Below are 24,913 nucleotides of genomic sequence, written 5' to 3'. Positions count from 1 at the left end.
ACTGATTGCACTGCAAATATCGGAGCTCTCAGTTGAGTCACAGGCCATTTGAGTGTTTTTACTATGATCCATTAGTTGGTACTTGGCTGTAGTCACAATGGATTCCACTGTCTGGACATCATCATCATCATCATCAATGAAGGACATGTTATCCTGAAATCTAAAGTTTTTAACTTGTGTTTTTGTGTTTTCGTTGTTGATTGTAAATGAATCATAGCCCCTGTTCACATTAGAGACCTGTGGGCTCTCGAGATGGCCATGGAATTCTTTGCAGAATTGGGTTGTGAGTTCATCAACACTCTTCTGTAAGACGTCACTTTTTACATCTAAATCTGTGTTTTCTTCAGTTACTTGGTGAATCTCGAGTGAAACCTCTGGTCCTACCATTTTTGCTTCACCAAACTTTTCTTTGGCGAAATTTAGAGTGACAATCTGGGGAATATAGTTGTATTCATAAATCTCTTTGAAGTCAGTCTCAGCTTGGTCTGATTCAGATAAGATCAGACTAATGTCACTGATAGATCCAGATGACGGCAACTTCAAAGTTTCCGATGACCACTCATCGTCTTTTGCAGCAAATGTTCCAGAGACGTTTTGACTGCATTTCTCTTTGACTTGGCGCTGACCACTACCATGAAAAGGTTTCAAAACATGAACTTGAATATTGCAGGAAATTTGCTGGTCTTTCACTTCGTACTTGGCATCATAAACATGAGTTGCTTTGCTCTTCATTGCAGCTTCTGTTTTGGTGGGGAGCATACTTACTTGCTCATCTAAGTTGACATAGCGGGTACGCTCGTGTGAAATTACATCATCTGATGTCCACAAGTTAGGGTTGAGTTCACTGCAACAAATAAAGAAGACACAGTCAACAATTATGCCTTCACAGCCATCCATTTTCTACACCGCTTATCCTCACTAGGGTTGCGGGTATGCTGGAGCCTATCCCAGCTAACTACGGGCAGGAGGCGGGGTACACTCTCATTGAACGTAATTTAAAAATAGCATCAACAGTATAATCAGTACAGTTTTGTCAGTGCACCACAGCAGTGTTTCCCCACCTTTATTTAGCCAGGGCACATATTTTTACTTTAGAAAAATTTCAAGGTACATTACCAAACAAAAAGTGTTACAAAAAGTTGATCCACAGGTCAATTATGTAAAGGAGTGTACATAAGTACTGCAAAGATGCACATATGCACCGAAAATACTAAAAGTGCACTCAATTTGATTGTATCAGTGCGCTTTTGCGTGCCACCAACCATTTTCGTTTGTTGGGCGGCGGGCGCGCAGCGGTAGACTGGCCTTGAGTAGTGTTTTTGTTCATGAAGAACTTGTTCAAATCTTTTGAGTAAACATTATGGAATAATTTCATGACCTGATTCGTTCCTTTCTCAATTTAGTTGAGCTCAGCTGCGAGCCTGTGGCGCACAAGAAATTTCCTTGCAAACGGTGCCACTCACGTGCGGCGATGGTGGCTGAGTGTACACAGGGGCTGCTAACAGCAGCTACAATGGTCCGTCAAAATATGTCTTTACGTGAAACTGGACCATGGTGTATAAAAGACTGGCTGCCCCAAAGAACTGCACCAAATTAGCTGATCGAGTGATCCCATGCTGTAAGGAGTGGCGGTGCTAGCTTTATGGCGCCCTGTGCTAGACTTCTCAATGGTGACCCCCTCCGTGACCTCAACCCTATCATCTACCGCCTCATCATTATTGCTAATGACAGTGTGGGCTGGCACCACCACGGTCCTCCCCCTTTTGCCATAAAGACTAGACGAGAGGTATATAATTTTATTCACAGTTCTACTCAGGGATCACTTTGCAAGAACTACATACTGTCATCTGTGCTTATTATTATTTTTGTTGTCATTATTATTGTTGTTGTTGTCAAATGATGTAACAAATTAATTTACAGATCTAGGCCACATATTTGGAAATCCAATGAATAAAATTGTCAATTTACTGTGTGATCTCAAGCTCCTCCAAAAGGTCACCATGCATGCTGTCTGAGTGGATATGTCCAGTAGGCTCTGCCCATGAAGGAATGTCCAGTAGAGAAGCTACAGAGAGGTCCTCTTCAGAAACAGCTGGAGGAGGTTTGCGATCTGATTCAATCCTTCTCATAATCCTGGGGCTTTCCACATCCTCTTGCACTGAAGACAGAGCCACTGAAACTGAAAAAAAAATGGAGAGGATGTAAAACACACTCATTTAGTATACTTATTGAAAACCCTTTGACAAAAAAAATGTGCCAAAACTACCTTCACTATGGTCCAATGTCTTCTCAATCTCTGCATATGTCCTGGAGGTTTGTTCTTGAATTGATTTGTTCATCTGGGTTTCAATTAGATGAACAATATCCATCCGGTTGATCTTAGTCAGTCTCTTAATCAAGCAATCTTCTGTGGAATGATCATTTAAAAAGATGGATTATTATTATTATTTTTTTTTTTTTAAAGTGTGGAAATTTCCAATATTCAGGATGGACAAATAATCCTAGTCTGTGTTTTCTCCAATAAGGCTGAAATAATATGTACCTGTGGCATGTTTGCCTTCACGTTCAACCCAACGTTGAAGCAAGGCATGACTCTGCTCTTGAAGTGAATTGGGATTCTGTGACCTAACTATCTGAATATCATCTTCATTGAATTCCAGCTCCCTTGCCAGCTCTGGGGTAATGGATAACAAAATGTGAAGGAATACTGAGTGTGTTTTTGCTGACCAAATCATAATAACACACACTTTAATGTTTTACATAAAGAATACAATGATATATATTTTTTTAAAAGAAAAAAAGATTTTGATACTATTAGTAAAAAAGAAAGCAAGACTATCTACACAAATAACAGCTTACCAGTCCAGCTGAAGCCAAGCAGATCCGCAATGATAGCTAATGTTTCCTCCTTCCTGTCAGCATCATCCTGCCAATCCACTAAAATACCACCACAGTAAAATAAAATATTTTTAACTTTCTTTGTACATGTCAAATCCTGTAAATGCTCCTAGTGTCATTTTCCCAAGACCATGTCTTTACATATTGCAATACACTTGAAATTAAATGTGGAAATGTAATGCTGACATTGACGAAAAGATAAAGGTTGGATTCATCACTCTAAAGAGTTTCCAAAATATGATTATGTGGTCAAGATCTGCAGATCAAATGTATTTATATTAGTTAAGCTATATTAGTATCAGAGATAGAAATAGTCTGCATTAAAATAAAGTTGTGATATAAAAACCAACATGACCATTCAATCTTGAGATAGGATACAGACACAGATGAGATGGACATGTAACTCACCAACATGCAAAACACCACAACATGCACACACGTGAGGGCAAGAATGCTCTTACAAAGAAAAAAAGAGTTCTTGCTGCCAGGGAGAAGAACTAGGAAAGCAAAAGCTCATGTAGATCTGGCCATACCTGGCATGCATTCTGGAGTTTGTTCATCGGTGATTCTCTGCATCTGAGTTTCCTCCATGTCATCCCAGGTAGGCCTAGATTCAAACACATCCACTGTACCAGAAGACTGTTGCACAGTCCTCAAAGGATCTGAATCTAAAATGTTCGAGTCTGGGATGTCGTACATAAAGATAACAGAATCTGGACTTTTGTGACTTGAGCTGCTGATTTCATCAGTATCCAAAGAAAGGGATGATTCTTCAGTCTTACAGCTTTGGATTCCTTTCATTTGCTTTGTTGAGGAAAGAAGTTTAGCCGAGGAAAGGCTTGGTACATATGTGGGTTGAACACTGTCAGAACTACTCCTGCTGTTTTTACCTGAGGCTTTATTTTGAGCACAATCTGTCTCAGATCTTGTTCTGCGAATTATGGTTGGGTCTTCTGTTTTGTTAACCAATTCAGGCTCAGAGTTCTTTGCGGATCGTCTCAGTTTTAAGTGATTATCCTCCTTTGTTTTGCTGCCTTGATTGGCAATACCCTGTCTACCTGAAAAAGACGTTTCAATGACCGAGCACTGATCTACTTCCTCATCCTCATCAGCAGAGGAGTATAATGAATCACAGCTCTGCTTTGGGTATGCTAATGGTTCCATGATTGTGTTTGACTGAGGATCAGCTATTGTTGAGTCAAGATAGTTTACACCAAGGCCTTTGTCATCACCTTGAATAACTGTCAGCTTCTCCAATCCAGTGGGGGAACCGAGCTGGACTTCTGTTGAGCTACCAAGATCAGCTTCAGAAAGGTGCTTGTCACTCTTTGACTTCTCACATGAGGGTGTCATGAGAGTTCTGGGTTTGGCAGTAGGAACACTGACCTCTGTTGGGTTCTCTAGGATCTCCTCTGCAATTGAATCACTATTGTCGAATTTTGACAAGGTGCTTTGCGCTTCCCCAGTGTCCTCTGAAACAAATTCATGGACTGGATGTCCCTCTATTTGAAAAAATGCATATCCTTCAATATCTTCCTCAACACTTCTGGTCAGATCAATTGCTCCCCCTCTGGTCATTTCAAATAGCTTTCCCTCTTCAAATTTAAACTGATCGGGGGTTTTGTCATCACTTGGTGATTGAGGAGGTGATTTATCAAGTATTTTTCTGTCCTCTGCACAATCATAATTATTTCTCTGTTCATTACCTTGTCCATTGTAGGCTACAGAATCGTCACACCTGGATGTAAAATATTGTGTTTCTTTCGCACACACTATAGTCCAAGGTTTAGTAATTCCTTGCCGTAGGGTGTCTTTGCTGTCATTATCTGGATGGAGGTCTTCTGTAACACAGCTATAAAAATGTGTATCAAGAGCACCTTTCTTTGAATTACTTTCATTGTCATGTATTTCATTTTGACTTTTGTCGTAGAGTTGTAGAGACTCTTCACTTCCTGGAAAAAAGTCCTCTGCGGTTATTTGTGACTCAAATTCTTCCCTCTCTTTGTGTATACCAAGACTTGAACCAATACCTTTTTCTGTGACTGTTTTTTCAAAATATTCCTCTGCTGTATCTTGTGAAGAAGATCGCATAGCTGGGGACATTTTTACATCTAGCTCAACATCTTCATGATCCCTTGTCTGTAATGGTGTATATGGGGATGTAGCGCTCTTGGTTTTAACTTCCTGTTCCATTTCATCAAAAGTTTTGATTCTTGCAGCCATTTTAAACATCTCCTCTTCTGGGGTAAATTGATTGATTGTGGAATGGTCCTCGGTTTCATCATCATGGAAAGGTGGGTATTTATCACCTTCCATTTGCGTGATGTTTTCTGATTCATTGTCATTTTTGTAAATATTTGTGTCAAAAGCTAGACATGCTTTAAGTTGTGATGCATAATCCTCGTACAAAGCTGCCTTGGCTGATAATATCCTGTCTCCAGTTTCCTCTGATTGTGTGGGACTTCCTTCAAGAGAGTCTGGACAAGGGGATTCTCTAGTAGGGCTTGGCTCAATGGAATCAGGGGATTTCTTCGAAGATATATCCTCCAAGACCGGACTTGCCTCCAGAGAGTCTTGTGGATAATGCTCTTTAACTTGTTCATCAAGACCGAAAGTGGCTAGGTTCTGTAAATCATGTGGCCTTTGTGGTGTAGATGTTCCGGTAGCACCAAAATTGATATAGTTATATTGATTCTTGCATTCACCCATTGTTTCATATGGCTTTGTAAATTTCACAGTACTATCACTGTAGTCGCTAAAATGTGACTCTCCAGTAGGACACATTTTAGCTGGAGCCTCTTCAGCCAGGAAATTCTTCCAACTTTCATCTTCATCTGAATAAGTTTTGCATTTCATTTGCTTTGATCTGGTATCATCTGATAATGTGCTATTTTCAGAAGAAAATGTATATGTTTCACTGTCAAGATCTTTTGATATTATACTTTGTTTGCAGTGCTCATGGACTACCTCCTCTCCTGGGTGGTGTTGTGTCAGCACTGGTTCTTCCTTTAAACAATGGTCTAAGTCAGCACCAAGGAGTGACAACATGCCTGATATATCCCTCTCAGTGTTTGACTCTGGTTTGCATTTCCTTTCCTCGATGCAAACTTCCTGGAATGGGGCCTCAAAAACTGAACTTGGAGTCACGTCTTTGACTTCAATCACATCATTCTGCATCTGTGTCAGTGTCGCCTCATCTTGCTTGTTGGTATTTTCCGTTTTCTCTTCACTAGAGGATTTTTGGACTTTAGTAAGATTAATTTGTTCAAATGTCTGCTGAATAATGTCCTCTTCTGGAGTCTGATATGTCACTGGCCTATGCATCAGACATTGGTCTAAGTTACTCTTCAGCAGTGATATCATCCCCGACATCTCCTTTACATCAGAAGATGGTTGATATGAAGGCTTTAGTCCCATCCATTCTTCTGTCAAAGCGAGCTCTTTAGTGAAGGCTTGACTTTCATCTGTTGTTTGTGTTGTGTCATCCATTATAACTTCATCAGTGACATGCTCCTGTTTCTGATCATTATTTTCTTCCTTTGACCAGCTAGCCATAGACTTGTCCTCTACAATTTTATTAAACTCACTAACATTGACTGACATTTTTCCAGAAATTCTTTTTACATCTTGGGCGGCTTTGGATTCTTCAGATTCATTCTCTGTGTTTTGGGCTTTTATTTCAAATAAATTATGTTCCATCTTTGCATGATCAGTTTCCGTGGTTCCAACCACAACTTGGTCTTTTATTTCACCCGAATCAAATAAATAAATATCCTTATCTTTTTCTTTTATCAAGATAATTTGCTCAAACCTTTCCTCAATAACCTGTTGTGGTGGTTGTTCTTCAAAGTTCCTTTCTAGGCACTGATCCAAGTCAGTTGTCATTAGACACACCAACCCTGACATATCTTTCACTGCTGTGGGAGCCTGGTTATTGATTTTCTTGCCGATGTGGACTTCTTCAAGTAGTTGTTCATTAATTGTGATTTCTTCATTCTCAGCGTTCATTTGACGGGCCACAGCAAGTCCTACGCAGTCCTCTCCCGATCTGGAATGAGGTGTTGTATTTTTGTCTCTTCTTATAACAGTTTCTTCAAAATGTTTCAGTTCTGTGCCAAACTCAGCCTTCTCTGAGGCAAAACGGTGAATGTCTCTCTCGTTTCCCTTTGTTAAGATAAGTTTTTCAAAATGTTCCTCAATTATATACTCTTGCTGGGGTTGATTTGGTACAGACCTAATTTCTTCACTTTGATCCACGTCATTTTTCATTACAAACCCTGACATATCTTTCACTGCTGTGGGTGCCTGGTTATTGGTTTTCTTGCCAATATGGACTTCTTTCAAAAGTGGTTCATCAATTGTGATTTCTTCATTATAATTGTTCATCTGAGGAGTCACTGCAAGTTCTTCACAGTCATCTCCCAAACTGGAAAGCGGTGTCTTATTTCTGTCTTCTCTGATATCAGTTACTTCAAAATGTTTCTGTTCTCTGGTAAACCTATCCTCATCAGAAGCAAATGGATGAATGACTTTCTCTTTTCCCTTTGTTTGGATAATTTGTTCAAATTTTTCTTCAATGATAACCTCTTGTAGCGGTTTATCTGTTAAAGGACTAGACTTGAGACTTTGATCCATGTCTGTCTTCATTATGGACACCAACCCTGACATATCTTTCACTGCTGTGGGTGCCTGGTGATCTGTTTTCCTGCCAATGTGCACTTCTTCAAGTCGTGGTTCATCAATTGCGATGTCTTCATTATCATTGTTTACCTGAGGGGCCCCTGCAGGGTTGTCACAGTCGTCTCTCAACCTGGAACAAGATGTCCTGGTTCTGTCTTCTGTTCTAACATTTTTTTTTGAACGTTTTTTTTCTGTGCTAAACCCAGACTTATCAGAGGCAAATGGGTGAATGCCTTTCCCTTTTCCCTTCGTTAAGATAATTTGTTCAAAATTTCTCTCAATTATATTCTCTTGTGTAGGTTGATCTGGTACAGACCTCGTTTCTAGAAGTAGATTCAAGTCATTTTTCATGATGAACACCAACCCTGACATATCTTTTACTGCTGTGGATACATGTTCATTGGTTTTCTTGCCAATATGGACTTCTTCATGTAGTGGTTCATCAATTGTGATTTCTTCATTGTTCATCTGAGGGGCCTCAACACATTCTTCATAGTCATTTCCCAAACTGAAAGGAGGTGTCGTATTTCTGTCGTCTCTCATATCAGTTTCTTCAAAATGTTTCTGTTCTGTGCCGAACCCATTGTCATCAGAAGCAAATGAGTGACTGCCTTTCTGTTTTCCCTTTGTTCCGATAATTTGTTCAAAATTGTTCTCAATTATACACTCTTGCAACGGTTGATCTGTTACAGGACTAGAGTCAAGACATTGATCCATGTCTGTTTTCATTATGGACACCAACCCTGTTATACCTTTAATTGCTATGGGTGGGTGGTAATCTGTTTTTCTGCCAATGTGGACTTCTTCAAGTAGCGGTTCATCAGGTGTGATGTCTTCATTATGATTGATCACCTGAGAGGCCACTGCAAATCCTTCATGGTCATCTCCCAAACTGGAACGAGGTGTCTTATTTCTGTCTTCTCTTATATCAGTTTCTTCAAAAGGTCTCTGCTCTTTGCCGAACCCAGCCTCATCAGGAGCAAATGGGTGAATGTCTTTTTCCTTTGCTTGGAAAATTTGTTCAAATTTTTCTTCAATGATATCCTCTTGTAGCGGTTTATCTGTTACAGGACTACAGTCGAGCCATTGATCCATGTCCGTTTTCATTAAAGACACCAACCCTGACATATCTTTCACTGTTGTGGGTGCCTGGTAATCTGTTTTCTTGCCAATGTGTACTTCTTTAAGTAGTGGTTCATCATTTGTGATGTCTGTATTATAATTGTTCACCTGAGGGGCCACTGCAAGTCCGTTATAGTCATCTCCCAAACTGGAATGAGCTGTCTTATTTCTGTCTTCTCTAATATCAGTTTGTTCAAAATGTTTCTGTTCTGTGCCGAATCCAGCCTCATCGGAAGCAAATGGATGAATGTCTCTCTCTTTTACTTCTGTTTGGATATTTTTTTCTAGGTTTTCCTCACTGATATCCTCTTGCAGGGGTTGATCTGTTACAGGACTAGATTTGAGACATTGATCCATGTCTGTTTCCATTATGGACACCAACCCTGACATATTCTTCACTGCTGTGGGTGCTGGGTTATCTGTTTTCCTGCTAATTTGGACATGTTCAAGTAGTGGTTCATCTATTGCGATGTCTTTACTATCATTGTGCATCTGAGGGGCTACTGCAAGCCCTTCATACTCATCTCCCAAACTGTAACGAGATGTCTCATTTCTGTCTTCCCTTATATAACTTTCTTTACAGTACTTCTGTTCTGTGCCAAACCCAGCCATATCACAAGCAAATGGGTGAATATCTTTTTCTTTTCCCTTTACAAGGATAATTTGTTCAAAATTTTCCTCAGTGATATTCTCTTGTGGGGGTTGATTTGTTACAGGCCTAGTTTCTACACAATGATGCATGTCAGTCTTCATTAAGGACACCAACCCTGACATATCTTTGACTGTTGCAGGTGGCTGGTAATCTGCTTCCCTGCCAACATGGACTTCTTGAAATAACTGTTCCTCCATTGTGTTTTTTTCAGTTCCACTATCACATTCTGAGTGATCGTTTCCATGATCACTTGTTGCATACACTTTTCTTTCATCGTTCACTACTTCATCGTGCAAGCAAGAAGGTATCTGATTATTCACTTGCAGGGTCTCTGGAACCTCGTAGTTCTGTGCCAAACTTGAATGATGTGTCCTATTTTTGTCTATTCCAGAAACTGTTTCTTCAATTTTATTTTTCAAATTTTTCTGTTCCACTGGCGAACTCGGCATTGGCCTGGCCTCCAGGAACTGATCGAAATCATTGTTGACTGATGACATCCCAGACCTCCTTTTTGCACCTTTTGATTTTTCACATTCGTGCTCTGCTTCTTCAGCTTGCATTTTCAATGACTGATCTTTCAACTTTTTATGATCAGTTTCTTGTTCTGTACCAATACTACCAAATGAAAATGTGAAGCTATCTTTTTCTTTTTCCTTACTTAGGATAATATGTTCAAAATTTTCATCAATAATAACTTCGTGTGGTGACTGATTTGGAACAGGCCTAGTTTGTAGATACTCATCCAAGTCAGTTTTCATAAAGGACATAATTCCTGACATATCTTTTGCTGACATGCATTTCTGCTTATCTGTTTTCCTACTTATGTGGACTTCTTCAAGTAGAGGTTCATCAACAGGGATTTCTTTAACTTCATTATCATTGTTCATCTGATGGGCGAATGCAGGTCCTTCATCAATCATTTGATTCTCAGTAGGAAAAATATTTTCCCTGAAAGAACTGCAGATCGATAGTCTGTCAATCAAAGTCTCATCATCCGATCCCTCCAGTTCAAAGCTCACATCTAAGGCTGTGGGTGTTTGCTTAAATAGCTGGTACTCAGGACTTTCTTCAAGCTCAGCCTTTATGTCAGCACTGAAGTCTTCAGAAGGTCTGCGGTCAGGGCTTATCTGCAAATCATCAGATAATGTCCTTCCGGTGCTGATAGATTGCTCTGCAACTTGGATCATTCTCCTGCCCCTGTTCGTTAGTAGTTCTCTCTGAGGACTAGTCCTACCCTTATCATGCTGAATTGTATCAGCATTGTCTAATTTGTTTCCAAAAGAAACAGTATCTGACATTAGCTGTAATGCATCAAGGGACTTGTAGTGTGTAGTTTGAATTTGAGATTTTGCTTCCTGTGTGCTGGTGCCTTCTTTGAGAGCGACTGCTTCCGGTGTCGAAATACTTGAAGGAGCAATGGAGTTGTACTCAAAATGCCCATCTTGACTTTTTGAAGGCTCTTTCCCAGACTGGAATGCTCTCATTAGCGCCTTAACAGACATACTTTCCTTTTCAGAAGGCTCAGTTGACTTTATGTATGAGTGAATACCTCTGTCATAACAAAATGTAACAGTCTTTCCAACATTTGCATCCGAAATTAGAGGTGATTCTTTAGAGGTATCTTTAAGTATGCCTATTGGTGGACTTCCAGAGTCAGCTTTGTCACTTTTCTGAAAGTCATTCTCATGATGGGGAACTCTGAGGCTTTGACTTTGGGTTTTTTGTGATTGCGAACTTTGGTCAGTCCCATTTTCCTCATCAAAATCTGTTGATTCACTTTTTAGCGTGGAGTCACAAGAAGTCAATGCTTTGTGCTCAAAAAGCCCTGATTTATTTTTAGAAGGGTCCTGGCCGATCTGGAATGCTTTCATCAGCTCCTTAACAGACATAGTCTCTTCTAATCTTTCTGTTTGAGATCTGGGAGATTTGGGAACGCTGGGCAGCTGAGGCATTTCACTTTCCATTTTGGTTTTTGTAAGGCACGATCTTGAAATCTGTACCTGAGTGTGTTTTTGGCCCTCCTCTCCTTTGACTTTGTTTTGTAAGGCTTGAACCCGGTCCTTTATTGAACCTATGGGTGTCTCGACCACACGAGGAGAAGATGGCAAATCTACCACTGGTGTGAGAACAAGACCACTCTCATTCAGAACAGCATCACCGTCTAAAGACTCCTCAGAGCTCATCCTTTCTAATTCTCCCTCAGAGCTACTATATCCAGAACGTTCTTGTAGCTTCCTCCTAATAGGTTTCTTGATGTCTGGGGGCCTTTGTTTACCATTAAACTTCACAATAGGCTGCTTGCTAGTTTCTTGGGCAACCTCTTCCTGAGAAACACCCGTCAATGCAGCTTGCTGTTCCAATTTTTTGTCTACGCCAAGGTATGAGTCCATGCTTGCCATGTCTCTGTCCTCTGTGGCGGGTCTATCTATAGTGCTCTTTATTTCAACATTCCTTACTTCAGGCGACTCAAAGGCCGAGAACCTCTTAGCTTTTCTTGCCCTATCCTCTTGCACTTCCTCTTTAGTGTTACTAATCCTGTTAGTTTGAATTCCTCCAACCTTTCCACAACTCTCTTGGGGTTCATAGGTGGCCAGAGTCTCATTTTCTTCAGTCCATCCAGAAACATTTGCCTCCGAAATTTGGAAGTGATCCACTTGCTCGGAATTCAAAACAGGAATTTTTATGTCTGACATGTCAGAGAGAAGATCCGGGCTTGCAAGGGTTGCAGGGTCCATCGCTTGACTTGTTTTCAGTGAGAATGTCTCCACTGATTCAGATTCATCATCTTCAGTTTAAAAAGTTCACCAACCAAAAAGGGTAAATGACATAGGGGACAAATGAAGTGGGGAGGAGAGACATCAGAAAAGTTTGATCAAGACAATGTCGTTAAAAGTCAGACTGAGTTCAGAGATCAAGGAAGGCTGATGGGACAGAGAAAAAAGGAAGTCTTCATTGACCAAAAGATGAGAAAAAGACCAAAAAACAGGAAAAAGGGATCCAGAAGAATTTTAGGTGAGTAGAGCAGCAGTAGCAAAAGCAAAGCCAAGAGAAGTACTTAATAAGGAGTTTGAATGCCTTTAATAACCATTAACAATAATAGCAGTATGCCAATTAACATACACACATATACACGAACATAAATGAAATAGCCAAAAAGAACACAAACAAACAACACAGTATGGAACAAAGGGACAGGAATGAAATCTCTCAAGATTGCTACTGACATGGAGAGTCATGTCTGGCAACAAATGAAGTACTAAAGCCGATTAGAATAATAGTTTTTTTGGTAACAAATTATTGAATCCACACCACCTCCCTGCTCTCCCCCTAAAAAAAGGATTTGCAATAAAGATTTGATCTGCTTTCAATTAAAAAAAAACTTAAATACAGATAACATATTGTAAAGTAAAATAAAATAAATGAAAGTGAGGTGAATAAACTTAACAGAGCTGCACTGCCTTTTACTTAACAGTTATGAAAAATGTGAATATGGATGTAACTTACAGTGCTGTGAATAAATGAAATGGCAAATAGCTGGCAAATGAAACATATTTTTATTGGACAAAGTGATAACATAAGCCAATATAAAATATAAAAATAATTCTGCAAGATGACAAACATATCTTTTATTTCTGTACAGAGCATTTCTTTGGGTGTTCCCGCTTCCTCAATTAGCACTTACATGTATGTTGCTGCTTTTATAAATGCTGCTATCCTCAAGTAGCAAGGAATCTAAGATGGTTTAAGTAGATTTAAATATAAGTATAATTCATAGAGGTTAAAAAAATGACAGCGGGAAAGGGATGCAAAAATAGAGCCATTATGGAGGAATTAGAGAAAGGGAAATGCACAGCCATAGCGTAGCTACTAGTAACGACATGTTAGTATAGCAAAGAAACAGAGCAAGGGTCATTCCAATTTGAAGTAACATAACAAACAGTGCATATCTTGGCGCATACATCTATTTTATGCGTAACACTGTTTGTCACAACCTTTATGATCAGTTATTATCTGTTAATAATGTCAGTGTCATTATCATGATTATATAATGTGTTGTATCAATAATATGGAATTGCAAATGAAAAGCACATGTCTCCACTCCGAAAAGAACAAAAATAAACTTGTTCCTGTTTCGGATAAAGAGACAATATTCAGAGATACGGTATATGCGTTTCATTAGACAGTGACAATTTGATATGTAATTGAATAGAATGGAATAATTTCAGATTATGTAAAAGATGACACAAGATTACACTTCATTGTAATGCAAATGATCCTGATCATCTGAAATGTATTGCAAATTTCCTAAAATTGTAAAAGCTTCACTTACATTTCTTGTCACTCTTCTCACTCTGCATGAGAAAGTAGATAACCAACAGTTATGAGCAATATTTGATTTATTGTTGTGATAGTGCATCAGGAAGGTTTTGTTTACCTCGTCATCCATGTCTTGCTCTGAATCGGAGTCCTACGAGACGCAATAAAACACAAATGTTCAGTCAGGAGAAATTTCACATCAAACATCATTTTAATTCGGTTCTCGACTGACCTTGGAAAATGTCGGGAGGGTTATGTTAAGGTTGCAGATTGCATTGTGGTTCAGACTGCGGTACGTGCGTGGTTCTTTCGTGAAGGAAAGCCGACCACATGGCTCCTGTGCTGTATCCCTAATCTGTGACAAAAGAACAAAACAAAACAAAAAAACACTCAATGAGTAAACTGGTAGAAATCTTGTATGTGTAAAAGCCCGTGTTTTAGCATACTTTAATAAAGAGAGCTAGTCGGTTCTCTTTGAAGGCAAAGAAGCTGAAGACATGATGCTGCCCACTCTTGGTTAGAGGCACCAGGTTTCCAAAACAGTCAGCAAATATTGGTTTTCCTTCCAGGACCTGAGTGAATATAACAATAGTTATCATTATTTAAACACACTATTAATAACAACATGTCTGCTACTTTTCATTTTACACACCAGGCACACAATTTGGTACACTTGCACCATCAGAAATAATAATTTAGCCCCTCTTACATTGTAAATGACATGTACTCTTAGGCAATCCTCTCCACGTCACAAAGCTTTATGAGCAAAACTCTTTCAAGGTGGTGTCACTTAGAATCGGGCTCTAGGGGTCTCGGGGAGAAACTAGTTCTCTCTGAGACTTTGGAAACAGTAGCTTCAGGACAGAAAGCATGGACATATAAGTCCCGAATCTCAAGACGAAAGCCCTGACAGACCAAAGATGCAGAAAGAAGAAACAGTGCAGAAGTCTAGAATCTTAGCGAAGCTCCCTGGCTTTGTGCTAAAAAGACAGTTGTATGCTTCACTGTATTTTGTCCTGATCTCCTGAAGTGAGGTTGTTTTCATTTGTACTTAGTTTTCACCGTGTTTGATGACTGCACAAGGTGTTTGATGGTACTCAATCTGAAAACAAATAGTGAAGCACCAATGTGAAAATATCTGGTCTGTTCATCGAGCTGAGGGACAGCGAAAGACATTGCGAAAAAGGCAACCAAAATATTCAAAGCAGTGCTCAGTATGATGCAGTGAAATCCTACACCACTGTAAACGATAACCACAAAAAGCGCATTGTAAAATGAGCACAGAAGAACTGCTAAGGTTGAACGCAATCTCCGCTCTGAGAATTTTGAGTCAGCTTTTCCCAAAAGTTATACTTCCGGGTTCTGTCCAGGTCAATGTTTTCATGATTTTGAATGTTTTCATACAAGTGTAAAAATATGTGAACCAGTCTTAATTTAAAAACATTAACAATAGGACACTCAGTCTTAACGTTAATGAAGAAAATGTAATTTGAAGGTGTTCATGTAACTTGCGGTATACTGCATTTATTTCTTTTGGATTGTGTCTTGTGCAACTTTAGAAGCACATTTTTTTGTTCAAGTTCCAAACTGTGCAACAGGGACGTTTGACATTCCCCTGCAGATTTACATTTTGGCCTTTATCCCTCTATCACAGAGCCTCTCTCCTGCTCCCACCCAACATCGCATTTCACCTCAACATCTCGGCTTCGTGCAACTTCTGTGAAGTTCTCTTGCTGCTCCAGTGTTTTGTCCATTTTGTCATCGGTCATGCAGAAACAGCGAAGTCGTGCCTCAATGGGGTCCAAGGTCTTGGCAAAGATGACAAACTTGGCCATGTATGGGACACAAATGAGCTCTCTGTACAACTGAGAGCCAAAACTAACAGAATCCTGCACTTGTCGACAGTCTATCAGCCAGAATCTAAAAAATGTCAATGATACTTAGAGTCAGTGACATTACACTTCCATAAAAGTATAATGTTAATCATGATAAGTGAACAAAGAGATGGACTACACATGAGCTTTACCTTGCCGACACATTGGTCGTGAAGGAAACGCACTGCTTAACAAAGGTAAGCGGTGTAGAGCCAGTGATGTCTTCCCACTGAGCCGGTGTTGTCCCGCCTGAAAGAGATACAGTTTTTGTTATTTAAGTAAAAGAAAATAGTTTTTTTTTTTTGGTCACACTTACCCGTAATACTGCAAAGCAAGCGTAAGGTGGGCGTCTCCCCACTGTACACAGATCCGACTCCTTCATTGTTTGAGCTCTTGGGAATAGGGATTGTCATGGTGATTGGTTTGTGGAACTTCCTTCTTCTTGGTTCCAGTGTGACAATTGGACTGAATGTCGCCTTGTTGCCAAGGATCTTTCTCACCACATCAACTTCAATGGGTTGAGCCTGAGACATTTTCCCCAAAACACAAAAATGTGTCAGCTTTTGGACCACACCGCATGAGTCTAACCAAGGAGATCATGCACTGTACAGACCTGTAGCCCAACTCGGATCTTCTTAGTGAGGGCTCCTTCAGGGAACACAGCCTGGACCTGAGGAACAAGAGTGCTACTGAGGACGCCGCCCTCTGGGCCGATCAGATGGCTGTCCTGCTTTATCCTCGACACTACGGCAAAATACTGTGGGAAGTCTCGCGTGATGATGCGGCAGATTCTTTTCTTCTCAAGCTCCTCTGGGGAATCCAGTTCTATGAAGTTCAGAGATACTCAATATGAACAATGGTGAATCTCAACTTTTATGAACAGCGGTGTTGAAATTTCACATTCAACAAAACTGAGAAAAGACCACGACTTTGAGGTGTTGTCAAGACCAAGATCACAGAAGGTTGAGCCCAAGACCGGTTTAAAGTCACCTGGATCAGACTACAAGACAAATGTGGTCTCCCTGCCATAAAATTCTGCCGTGTCTCAGTCAGAAGACTGGCAACACTGCACGAAATATATTGGGATATCACTGTATCATCTTTTACGATCATTGGGCTAATCTTCAAATCAACGTGCCCGTTACTATGGCAGCAACAACAATACTAGCAATGTTTTGTGCTGGACAAAATTAACAAAAAAGACAAAATTTGTGTGGCGTCATCGCTGGGTGCGCTGGAGAGGACATTTGGGTTGTCCATTTTTCAAGGAGAGCTTGAGGTAATGTTCACATACTGGTAGCAAGCAGGCAACATCACGTTAATGCAGCTAGCTTGATAGCTAGCACTAACATTTGCATATTATGCCAGCGTCCTGTCGATTCATGCTCTAAAGTTTCGCAAAACATTGGTTTGTGTGACTGAATAATGTTGATAATGGGAGGTGGGAGGGAGGTGAGGCCCTGTTGCAAGAGGCAATTCAATTGGTCGACGTCATAGTGCTATGTCGGAGAGTTCTCGACGATATAGCACCCTAGATGGAAGATATCCCCCCCCTCGAAAAAAAATCAAACGTGCTAGAATTTTCATTTTGGCGTTATAGGGTTATCGTAGGGCCAAGTCGCTGCTTGAGGATTATGTCACACTACAAGAAGTTTAGTCGTTCCCGACAAAATATGTCTGGACCCGATCTTGCAAAGACGGCCGCGATAACAAATCGGTCCAATATTGGGGTTAAAAATCATGTAGCCTGATCCAGGCATATAACTCTTGAAATGACTTATTAAATGCTTTGCAAATCTACATTATGACGCATGTGGTAAATCAAGCAGTCGATTGTGAGACGACAGGCAATACCCCTCGCAAATTGGTCTTGAGACCAAGTCCCAGTGCTACAACATAGTGGAACGTCTTTCTCTTTTAAATTTCAATGCCCATATTTTTCAAATTTGTGATTTGACTAACATTTCCTGTAAAAATGTGCCTCTTAAGTCACGTCAGAATTCCCATCCCATCATGCAGATGTCACGCCATATGTCAGCAAATCTGGGAGATTATAGTTAATAAAGGTTTTATGATGGTGACAGTTTGACCAGAGATAAAATGTGTTTGACTGTAATTCGTGAAATTCTTTCCGAAATGTATGCAAGCAATTTATCTATTTTTTTTCATATTATCTTTTTGAGGAATAATCTCCAAACAGTGGTATTAAAACCACTGTGCTGCGATCTTGCCAAAGTTCTCTTTTCTGCCTTTTCTTTTTTTATTCCACACGATTGGCATAACATCAGCGATTGTATCGTTTCGATTACTTACTTTCATCCATTCCATTAAGTATCTGGTTGAGCTCCTCTTCAGTAAAATCACAGTGGTGCTCCCTCCAGTTTTCTCCCGTTTCACTCCTCAAGATGACCAACTCTCTCTCAGTGCCTCTCAAAGCGGCAAAATGTGGGATCTCCACAATGACAGGACTATTGGGAAAAACACAAAAAAACTAATTGGAATGATTTAATCAATAAAGTTACAGTATGTCCAACGCCAATGTGAGATGTGTGTTACATTATGAAGCACCTTCAAAAGCAAAATAACACAATTTAAATAATATTACAGTAGGTGTATATCATGCAGGAGAACATTCAGAGGATTCGTGAAAAGAAAAACAAAAACAGCAAAAAAGAAGGAAAATATTTCATTCTGTATTAACAAGTTGAAAACAGCAAAACAAGATCAGTGGATGTACAGTACAAAATCATGGGGAAATAATAAAATGGCAAAAGATCAGCACATTTCAGACAGGTGCTTGAAACGTTTGTAAAGGCATAATTTTAGTCTGAACAAACACAAGTTGGTTGCCTTGCAGTACCACTTTATTCCTCGCGGGGCTGTCGACGTAGGAAAGAAGCCAAAGAGAATTGACCATGTATCATTCTTTCTTTTCATTTTTAATTGGAAATCCAAAAAACAAACAATGAAAAAGTGATTGCGTCTTTTGTTATGTATTAATATCCATCCATCCGTTTTCTGAGCCGCGTCCCCTCGCAAGGGTCGCGGCCGTGCTGGAGCCTATCCCAGCTATCATCGGGCAGGAGGCGGGGTACACCCCGAACTGGTTGCCAGCCAATCGCAGGGCACATACAAACAAACAACCATTCGCACTCACATGCACACCTACGGGCAATTTAGAGTCGTCAATTAACCTACAACGCATGTTTTTGGGATGTGGGAGGAAACCGGAGTCCGGGGATTGAAAACAATGCAATTGGATGAACAAACAGCGCTAAAATTATTATTGTGAAGTGTTCTTCCTTAAGAGTCACACGTTCTGTTCCGCTAAACCAGTGAGTCCCAACCAAGGTGCCGTGGCACACGAGAGTGCCGTGAGAGATCATCAGAGGTGCTATGGGAAATGAGCCAATTTGTCCTCAAATTATTTATTAATTACATATGTCTTTGTTCATCTATCTATGCCAGCGACGTATAGTGACAGTCACAACAACTGAATGCTCTTCCTTTCGATGGCAGAAGGTATCATAAACCTTGCGTCCACCTGTTGCCATTCATACAACAGAATACGTCTTGGCTTCTTGAGAGCTTTGTGTTCTATTAAACAGGTTCACAATTTACATTAAGTCAATTTGTGAGTAAACTGAGATGAGATCATCATTATTTTAGTATAAAGTATTCATATTTTTTGTGACATTTTTGTTTGGGTCTGTGCAGTGAGATTTTTCCTCATATAAAATGGGTGCCTTGACTCAATAAAGGTTGGGGAAGACCCAACCTTTATTGCAGAAGCAGAACACGATTGTCCGTGTTATAACATGGCTGACGGTTCGGCGTGGTGGTCCTGACTGATTACGGTGGTAAACAAGCTAACGTATCTTTAGTGATGAAATATGAAAAATCAGGCTTTTTACATTTTTATTTCGTGTTAGAGTAAAAGATGAATTACAACATAATCAGTCACTTTTTCGCTTTTTGCGCTTTCGCTTAACTCGCGCCAATTGCATATGGAAAGAACGAATGATACACGAATTAAAGAGACAGATTTTAATCAACACTTTTTACGAGAAACCAAGGGAAGGTCGCATAATACACGAGTGCATCCCAGCTGTCTCGCAGCTTCAACACTTAATGGTTTATAATAGATAGCTCATCCAGACAAATTACACCTTTAATTATATCACAAAAGAGGCAAAAAACAAACAAAAAAATCATTAAAAAAAATTATAAAAAAAAAAAAAAAAAAAAAAGAATACACGCTCTTGGATGAAAACTGCATCTTGGGGTGAGCAGGGTGGGCCCCTCCTACCCGAGGAACTTGGTTCCTGGCGGACCCAGTTGCAGGATGCGACTGACCAAACTCTCGCCCTCATTCAGAGGGGGCGGAGCTGTGGGAAGGTGGAGCTTACTGATCCATGTGCAGCACAGGAAGGAGTGAAGAAGACAGAATGAACACACCGGCGTAAAACCGCTCACACACACCCCAACAAGCACTCGCACCGACTCCAACACACACTTACCCCAGGAACTGGGCTCCGGTGGGTCCCACCTCGATGATGCGACCGGCCAGCCCCTCCCCTTCGACCATAGGGGGCATGGAGGCCAGACGGTGTCTCTTCACCAGCCTGCACGTCACCCTCGTAGGTGCGGAACACTTCCTTGGCGGCACGATGATTCTTAGGCCATTATGACGGCAGCCGCGCATGGCCCCGCCCCTTGCGTCGACCATGAAACTGACCAGAAAGCTAAAAGACAGGTGCATGCCAGAATTAGCATAAAAGCTTGTACAATGTCCAATGATGTTGTCGACTATGCAACTCCATGCAGACAAAACAACTGACAGTAAAAGGGGTTCAAGTCCCATCATCATTCAGCATTGATATCAACACAAGGACACCGCGTATGCTCACACTTGGTTCAAGTTTCATTCCGCTCAATGTTAGTTGCAAGCAAGGCAAGCGAAGAGCAAGATTCTCGCGGAAGAATTGAACATCTCCATGGAAAATCAAAGTCAAACAAACAATTCACAAACTTCTTGACGCAAAAAAAAAAAAAAGATAATAATAAAATCCCAAAAGTTGCAAGTCGTCGCCACAAATTAAACCGCAATAATTAAACAACATAGCTCACAATCAATAGATACTTTTTGTAATTCTCGTCCTACATAAGGGAGTTATTTTTTGCTACTTTAGACAAGAAGTACTCTGAAAATTTTTAATTTTGTATTTTTTTAAATACAAACAACAATGTATCTTAGTTATATTCAGTATATACATTTTTTTTCCTCCCAGTTTTTTCAACATTCAACACTGTACACAACATGGAATTATAAAAAATGTAAATAATATACATTTAAATAATGGTGATCATTTTCATCACAATGTATTACATTTCACTTAATAATATTAATAATGATTATTTTAATCATATATACGGCATTATTGTTCTTGTTATTATTACATCAAATGAGAATACGGAGAATATTATAAACATCTCCCAGTATGATGAAACTGATCGAACCAAGTACAAGAACATTAGAGGCTGACATTTTCTCGGGATTCCCACCGGGTCCCACGCGCAGGATGGGAGGGAATTTCACTGTTAATCACAGTTTCAGGTCCTGTCCACTCCCAAGATATGAATAAAAATGGAGCAGGACTGACTGTGAGTGACAAAAAAAAAAAAGGGGGGGGGGGGGGGGGGGGCGGAGGGGCCGGGAGTGGTATTCTGTACAATTTTGGCTCCGGATTGGGAGGAATGGGCTCGATGTCTGTGGGAGTGGGAGTGGGAGTGGGAGGGAGCGGGAGTCAAAATCCACTACTGTGTCATCCTCTAAACCACAGTACAAACATATTGTTGCAGTAAATGAATCTCTGGACGTGTCAATCAATACTAATGTTAATGATCAGAATTCAGTTTACAGCTCTTGTATTGGATATGACTGGATCGTGTATTAGATTACAACAATGATCTGTAATTGACCAATCTGGGGAACAGTGATGCAAACTCGTGCATTAGCAAACCATGCATGGAGCAATACGGATATGGAAGAACGTTTTTATTTGGATTATAAGGCAAATATTGGAGCAGATGAGGAAAAGGGCAAAGAGGAGGCAGAGAGAGAAGGCAAAAATAAAGAGAATCACCTGCTGTTGTCATGGTCTAGGCAAGGAGACGAACTGCTAAAAGCAGAATACAACAACACACGCAATCACAAATCACAACAGACGAGCGTGTGCATACAGAAGCCACAAGACAATAAAAAAAGAGGGAAACATAATCGAAGAGGGAATTCAAGTGAGAAAAATCAAATACAAAGTATAAAAAGAGACTCACTCTCAACGTACAATAATGTAAAGTGTCTAAGCAGCCTCGTTTAAATGATATCAACATAGCTACGGTGTCGACTTCACCAAGGAACCACTGAGCGTGTGCGTGCGTGCGTGCGGCTGTGTGTGCGTGTGTGCGTGTCTCATACCCAGAATGCAGCAGACTGGAGGACAGTACCACATTATCGAGGTGCTCAGCTCCCCAGCTCAAGCGGAACGAGTCCTTGTCTTGCTCCCTTGACAGTACCGACACCTTCAGACAAACAAAATAAAACTTGCCGTTGACTACAATTTGCAATACTTGTCAGTGTATTTTTTCCTATTTTGCAATGATTTGTCCTCACTTGATGGCTGGTAATCATGTCCTCAATGAGAATGCCATCCCTCTGATGGAAGCTTTGGGGCTGAGGCCTGAAGAGAATGTGACACATTCACAATAATAATAATAATACATGCTAGATGGTTTATATTCTTCTTCTTATTATTATTATGATTGCATATCGACAATATTAGACATTGCTTTCGCAACAAAAACAAACAGTATGAAACTAGATCGACTGTATTTTATTGTATTGTTTTTGTGACGATCCAGTTCAGTCGCGTTCTGTGGCGTTGCTCGGTGTGCGGTTGGCGGTGAGGACCTGTCCAGGTTGTGGCTCATGTAGCTGAAGCTGTCCAAGTAGTGTCCTGGTAGAGAGTCATCGCCAAGCTCTCGGAGGTCCTCTGCTCTCAGGTACTCGCCTCCGTCGCCTGTCATTGTGTCCTCACCTGCACAATAGACAGTTTTGCACTGTCACTAAGTACTATAGATACTATATAAGTACAACACCATATTTCATTCAACGTGACATATTTGGAGGATTACACAGCTGAGCTATTGCCAACCCTTGGGGTAAGATTATATTCGGTTTCCTCTGCGATACAGTCTCAGAGACCTTTAATCGGAAAACAACAGCAGTAAGCCTGTGGTTTGAAAGTGTTTGGGGAGCTTAATTGAGAAAATGGCACATCTGCCTCACAGTTCTGAGGACCGGGGGTTCAAATGCCAGCATGCTGTGATGCCAACATCTATGATCCCGCCGCCCTCATACTGATCAAAGGAGACTTCAATCTTGCCCGTCTCTCATCTACTAACGGCTTCAAACAACATGTGCAACAAGAGGGAATAAAACTCAGCATCTCCTGTATGTGAAACACCAAAGGGAGCTTTGGTGTATTTTAATTGGAGCAGATTTGGTTTGGTTATTTTTGATTTTATTGTTATTATTATTGTTTTTTTTCTAACAGCTGCGGCTGTTGTGAAAGCGCTATATGAACAAATCTGAGTTGGGATGAAGGTTTTTTTCGCTCAGAGTGGAGAAGTGTTTCACTACAAATGTCATCGATATGTTTGAAATATGGGGCCCGGCCGGGCACAGCCCGAAAGGGTAACTTGGGTCCCCCTTCCCATGGCTCACCACCTGTGGGAGGGGCCATAGGGGTCTGGTGCAGTGTGAGCTGGGCGGTGGCCGAAGGCGGTGGCCGAAGGCGGGGACCTCGGCGATCCGATCCCCGGCTACAGAAGCTGGCTCTAGGGACGTGGAATGTCACCTCTCTGGCAGGGAAGGAGCCCGAGCTGGTGTGTGAGGTCGAGAAGTTCCGACTAGATATAGTCGGACTCGCCTCCACGCACAGCTTGGGCTCTGGTACCAGTCCTCTCGAGAGGGGTTGGACTCTCTTCCACTCTGGAGTTGCCCACTGTGAGAGGCGCCGAGCAGGTGTGGGTATACTTATTGCCCCCCGGCTCGGCGCCTGTACGTTGGGGTTCACCCCGGTGGACGAGAGGGTAGCCTCCCTCCGCCTTCGGGTGGGGGGACGGGTCCTGACTGTTGTTTGTGCCTATGCACCAAACAGCAGTTCAGAGTACCCACCCTTTTTGGAGTCCTTGGAGGGGGTGCTGGAGAGCGCTCCCGCTGGGGACTCCATTGTTCTGTTGGGGGACTTCAATGCTCACGTGGGCAATGACAGTGAGACCTGGAAGGGCGTGATTGGGAGGAACGGCCCCCCCGATCAGAACCCGAGCGGTGTTCTGTTATTGGACTTCTGTGCTCGTCATGGATTGTCCATAACGAACACCATGTTCAAGCATAAGGGTGTCCACACGTGCATTTGGCACCAGGACACCCTAGGTCGCAGTTCGATGATCGACTTTGTGGTCGTGTCATCAGGCTCCGATGGTGGGGGAAGATGCCGGTCCGATGTGGCAGGCCCAAACGTATTGTGAGGGTCTGCTGGGAACGTCTGGCAGAATCCCCTGTCAGAAGGAGTTTCAACTCCCACCTCCGATAGAACTTTGTTCATGTTCCGGGGGAGGCTGGGGACATCGAGTCCGAGTGGACTATGTTACACGCCTCCATTGCTGAGGTGGCCGACCGGAGCTGTGGCCGTAAGGTGGTCGGTGCCTGTCGTGGCGGCAATCCCCGAACCCGTTGGTGGACACCAACGGTGAGGGATGCCGTCAAGCTGAAGAAGGAGTCCTATTGGGCCTTTTTGGCCTGTGGGACTCCTGAGGCAGCTGATGGGTACCGGCTGGCCAAGCGGAATGCAGCTCTGGTGGTCGCTGAAGCAAAAACTCGGGTATGGGAGAAGTTCGGTGAGGCCATGGAGAAAGACCTCCGGACGGCTTCGAGGAAATTCTGGTCCACCATCCGACGTCTCAGGAGAGGAAAGCAGTGCACCACCAACACTGTGTATAGTGGGGATGGGGCGCTGCTGACCTCGACTTGGGACGTTGTGAGTCGGTGGGGAGAATACTTCGAAGACCTCCTCAATTCCACCGACACGCCTTCCCATGAGGAAGCAGAGTGTGGGTTCTCTGAGGCGGGCTCTCCTATCTCTGGGTTTGAGGTCACCGAGGTAGTTAAAAAGCTCCTCGGTGGCAGGGCCCCGGGGGTGGATGAAATTCGCCCGGAGTTCCTAAAGGCTCTGGATGTTGTGGAGCTGTCCTGGTTGACACGCCTCTGCAACATCGCGTGGACATCGGGGACAGTGCCTCTGGATTG

At 41.6% G+C, this 24,913-nt stretch overlaps 1 protein-coding gene across 9 annotated transcripts in view; it reads right to left on the bottom strand.

The window, feature by feature from the left end:
* The window catches only part of ank2a (ankyrin 2a, neuronal), a 90,148-nt gene that overhangs the window by 27,092 nt on the left and 38,143 nt on the right, over positions 1-24,913 (bottom strand). For 4 of the 9 annotated variants that reach the window (XM_061679049.1, XM_061679048.1, XM_061679053.1 and 1 more), the window contains 20 exons: positions 22,514-22,640; positions 22,217-22,283; positions 22,022-22,125; positions 21,690-21,725; positions 20,064-20,288; positions 19,853-19,951; positions 17,857-18,011; positions 16,157-16,368; positions 15,860-16,067; positions 15,696-15,792; positions 15,361-15,589; positions 14,116-14,241; positions 13,902-14,024; positions 13,788-13,820; positions 13,683-13,704; positions 2,860-2,937; positions 2,543-2,674; positions 2,267-2,407; positions 1,969-2,179; positions 766-844 (listed from right to left, as the gene is read on the bottom strand). In XM_061679049.1, coding sequence (XP_061535033.1) covers positions 766-844; positions 1,969-2,179; positions 2,267-2,407; positions 2,543-2,674; positions 2,860-2,937; positions 13,683-13,704; positions 13,788-13,820; positions 13,902-14,024; positions 14,116-14,241; positions 15,361-15,589; positions 15,696-15,792; positions 15,860-16,067; positions 16,157-16,368; positions 17,857-18,011; positions 19,853-19,951; positions 20,064-20,288; positions 21,690-21,725; positions 22,022-22,125; positions 22,217-22,283; positions 22,514-22,640 — 2,504 coding nt within the window. The remainder of the gene's footprint in view (positions 1-765; positions 845-1,968; positions 2,180-2,266; positions 2,408-2,542; positions 2,675-2,859; positions 2,938-13,682; positions 13,705-13,787; positions 13,821-13,901; positions 14,025-14,115; positions 14,242-15,360; positions 15,590-15,695; positions 15,793-15,859; positions 16,068-16,156; positions 16,369-17,856; positions 18,012-19,852; positions 19,952-20,063; positions 20,289-21,689; positions 21,726-22,021; positions 22,126-22,216; positions 22,284-22,513; positions 22,641-24,913) is intronic. The other 5 variants (XM_061679050.1, XM_061679052.1, XM_061679051.1 and 2 more) reach the window with 5 other exon arrangements.

This window comes from Phycodurus eques, chromosome 6, assembly GCF_024500275.1.
Source record: "Phycodurus eques isolate BA_2022a chromosome 6, UOR_Pequ_1.1, whole genome shotgun sequence".
Classification (NCBI taxonomy): domain Eukaryota; kingdom Metazoa; phylum Chordata; class Actinopteri; order Syngnathiformes; family Syngnathidae; genus Phycodurus; species Phycodurus eques.
This window is presented reverse-complemented; position numbering and strand designations above follow the sequence as displayed.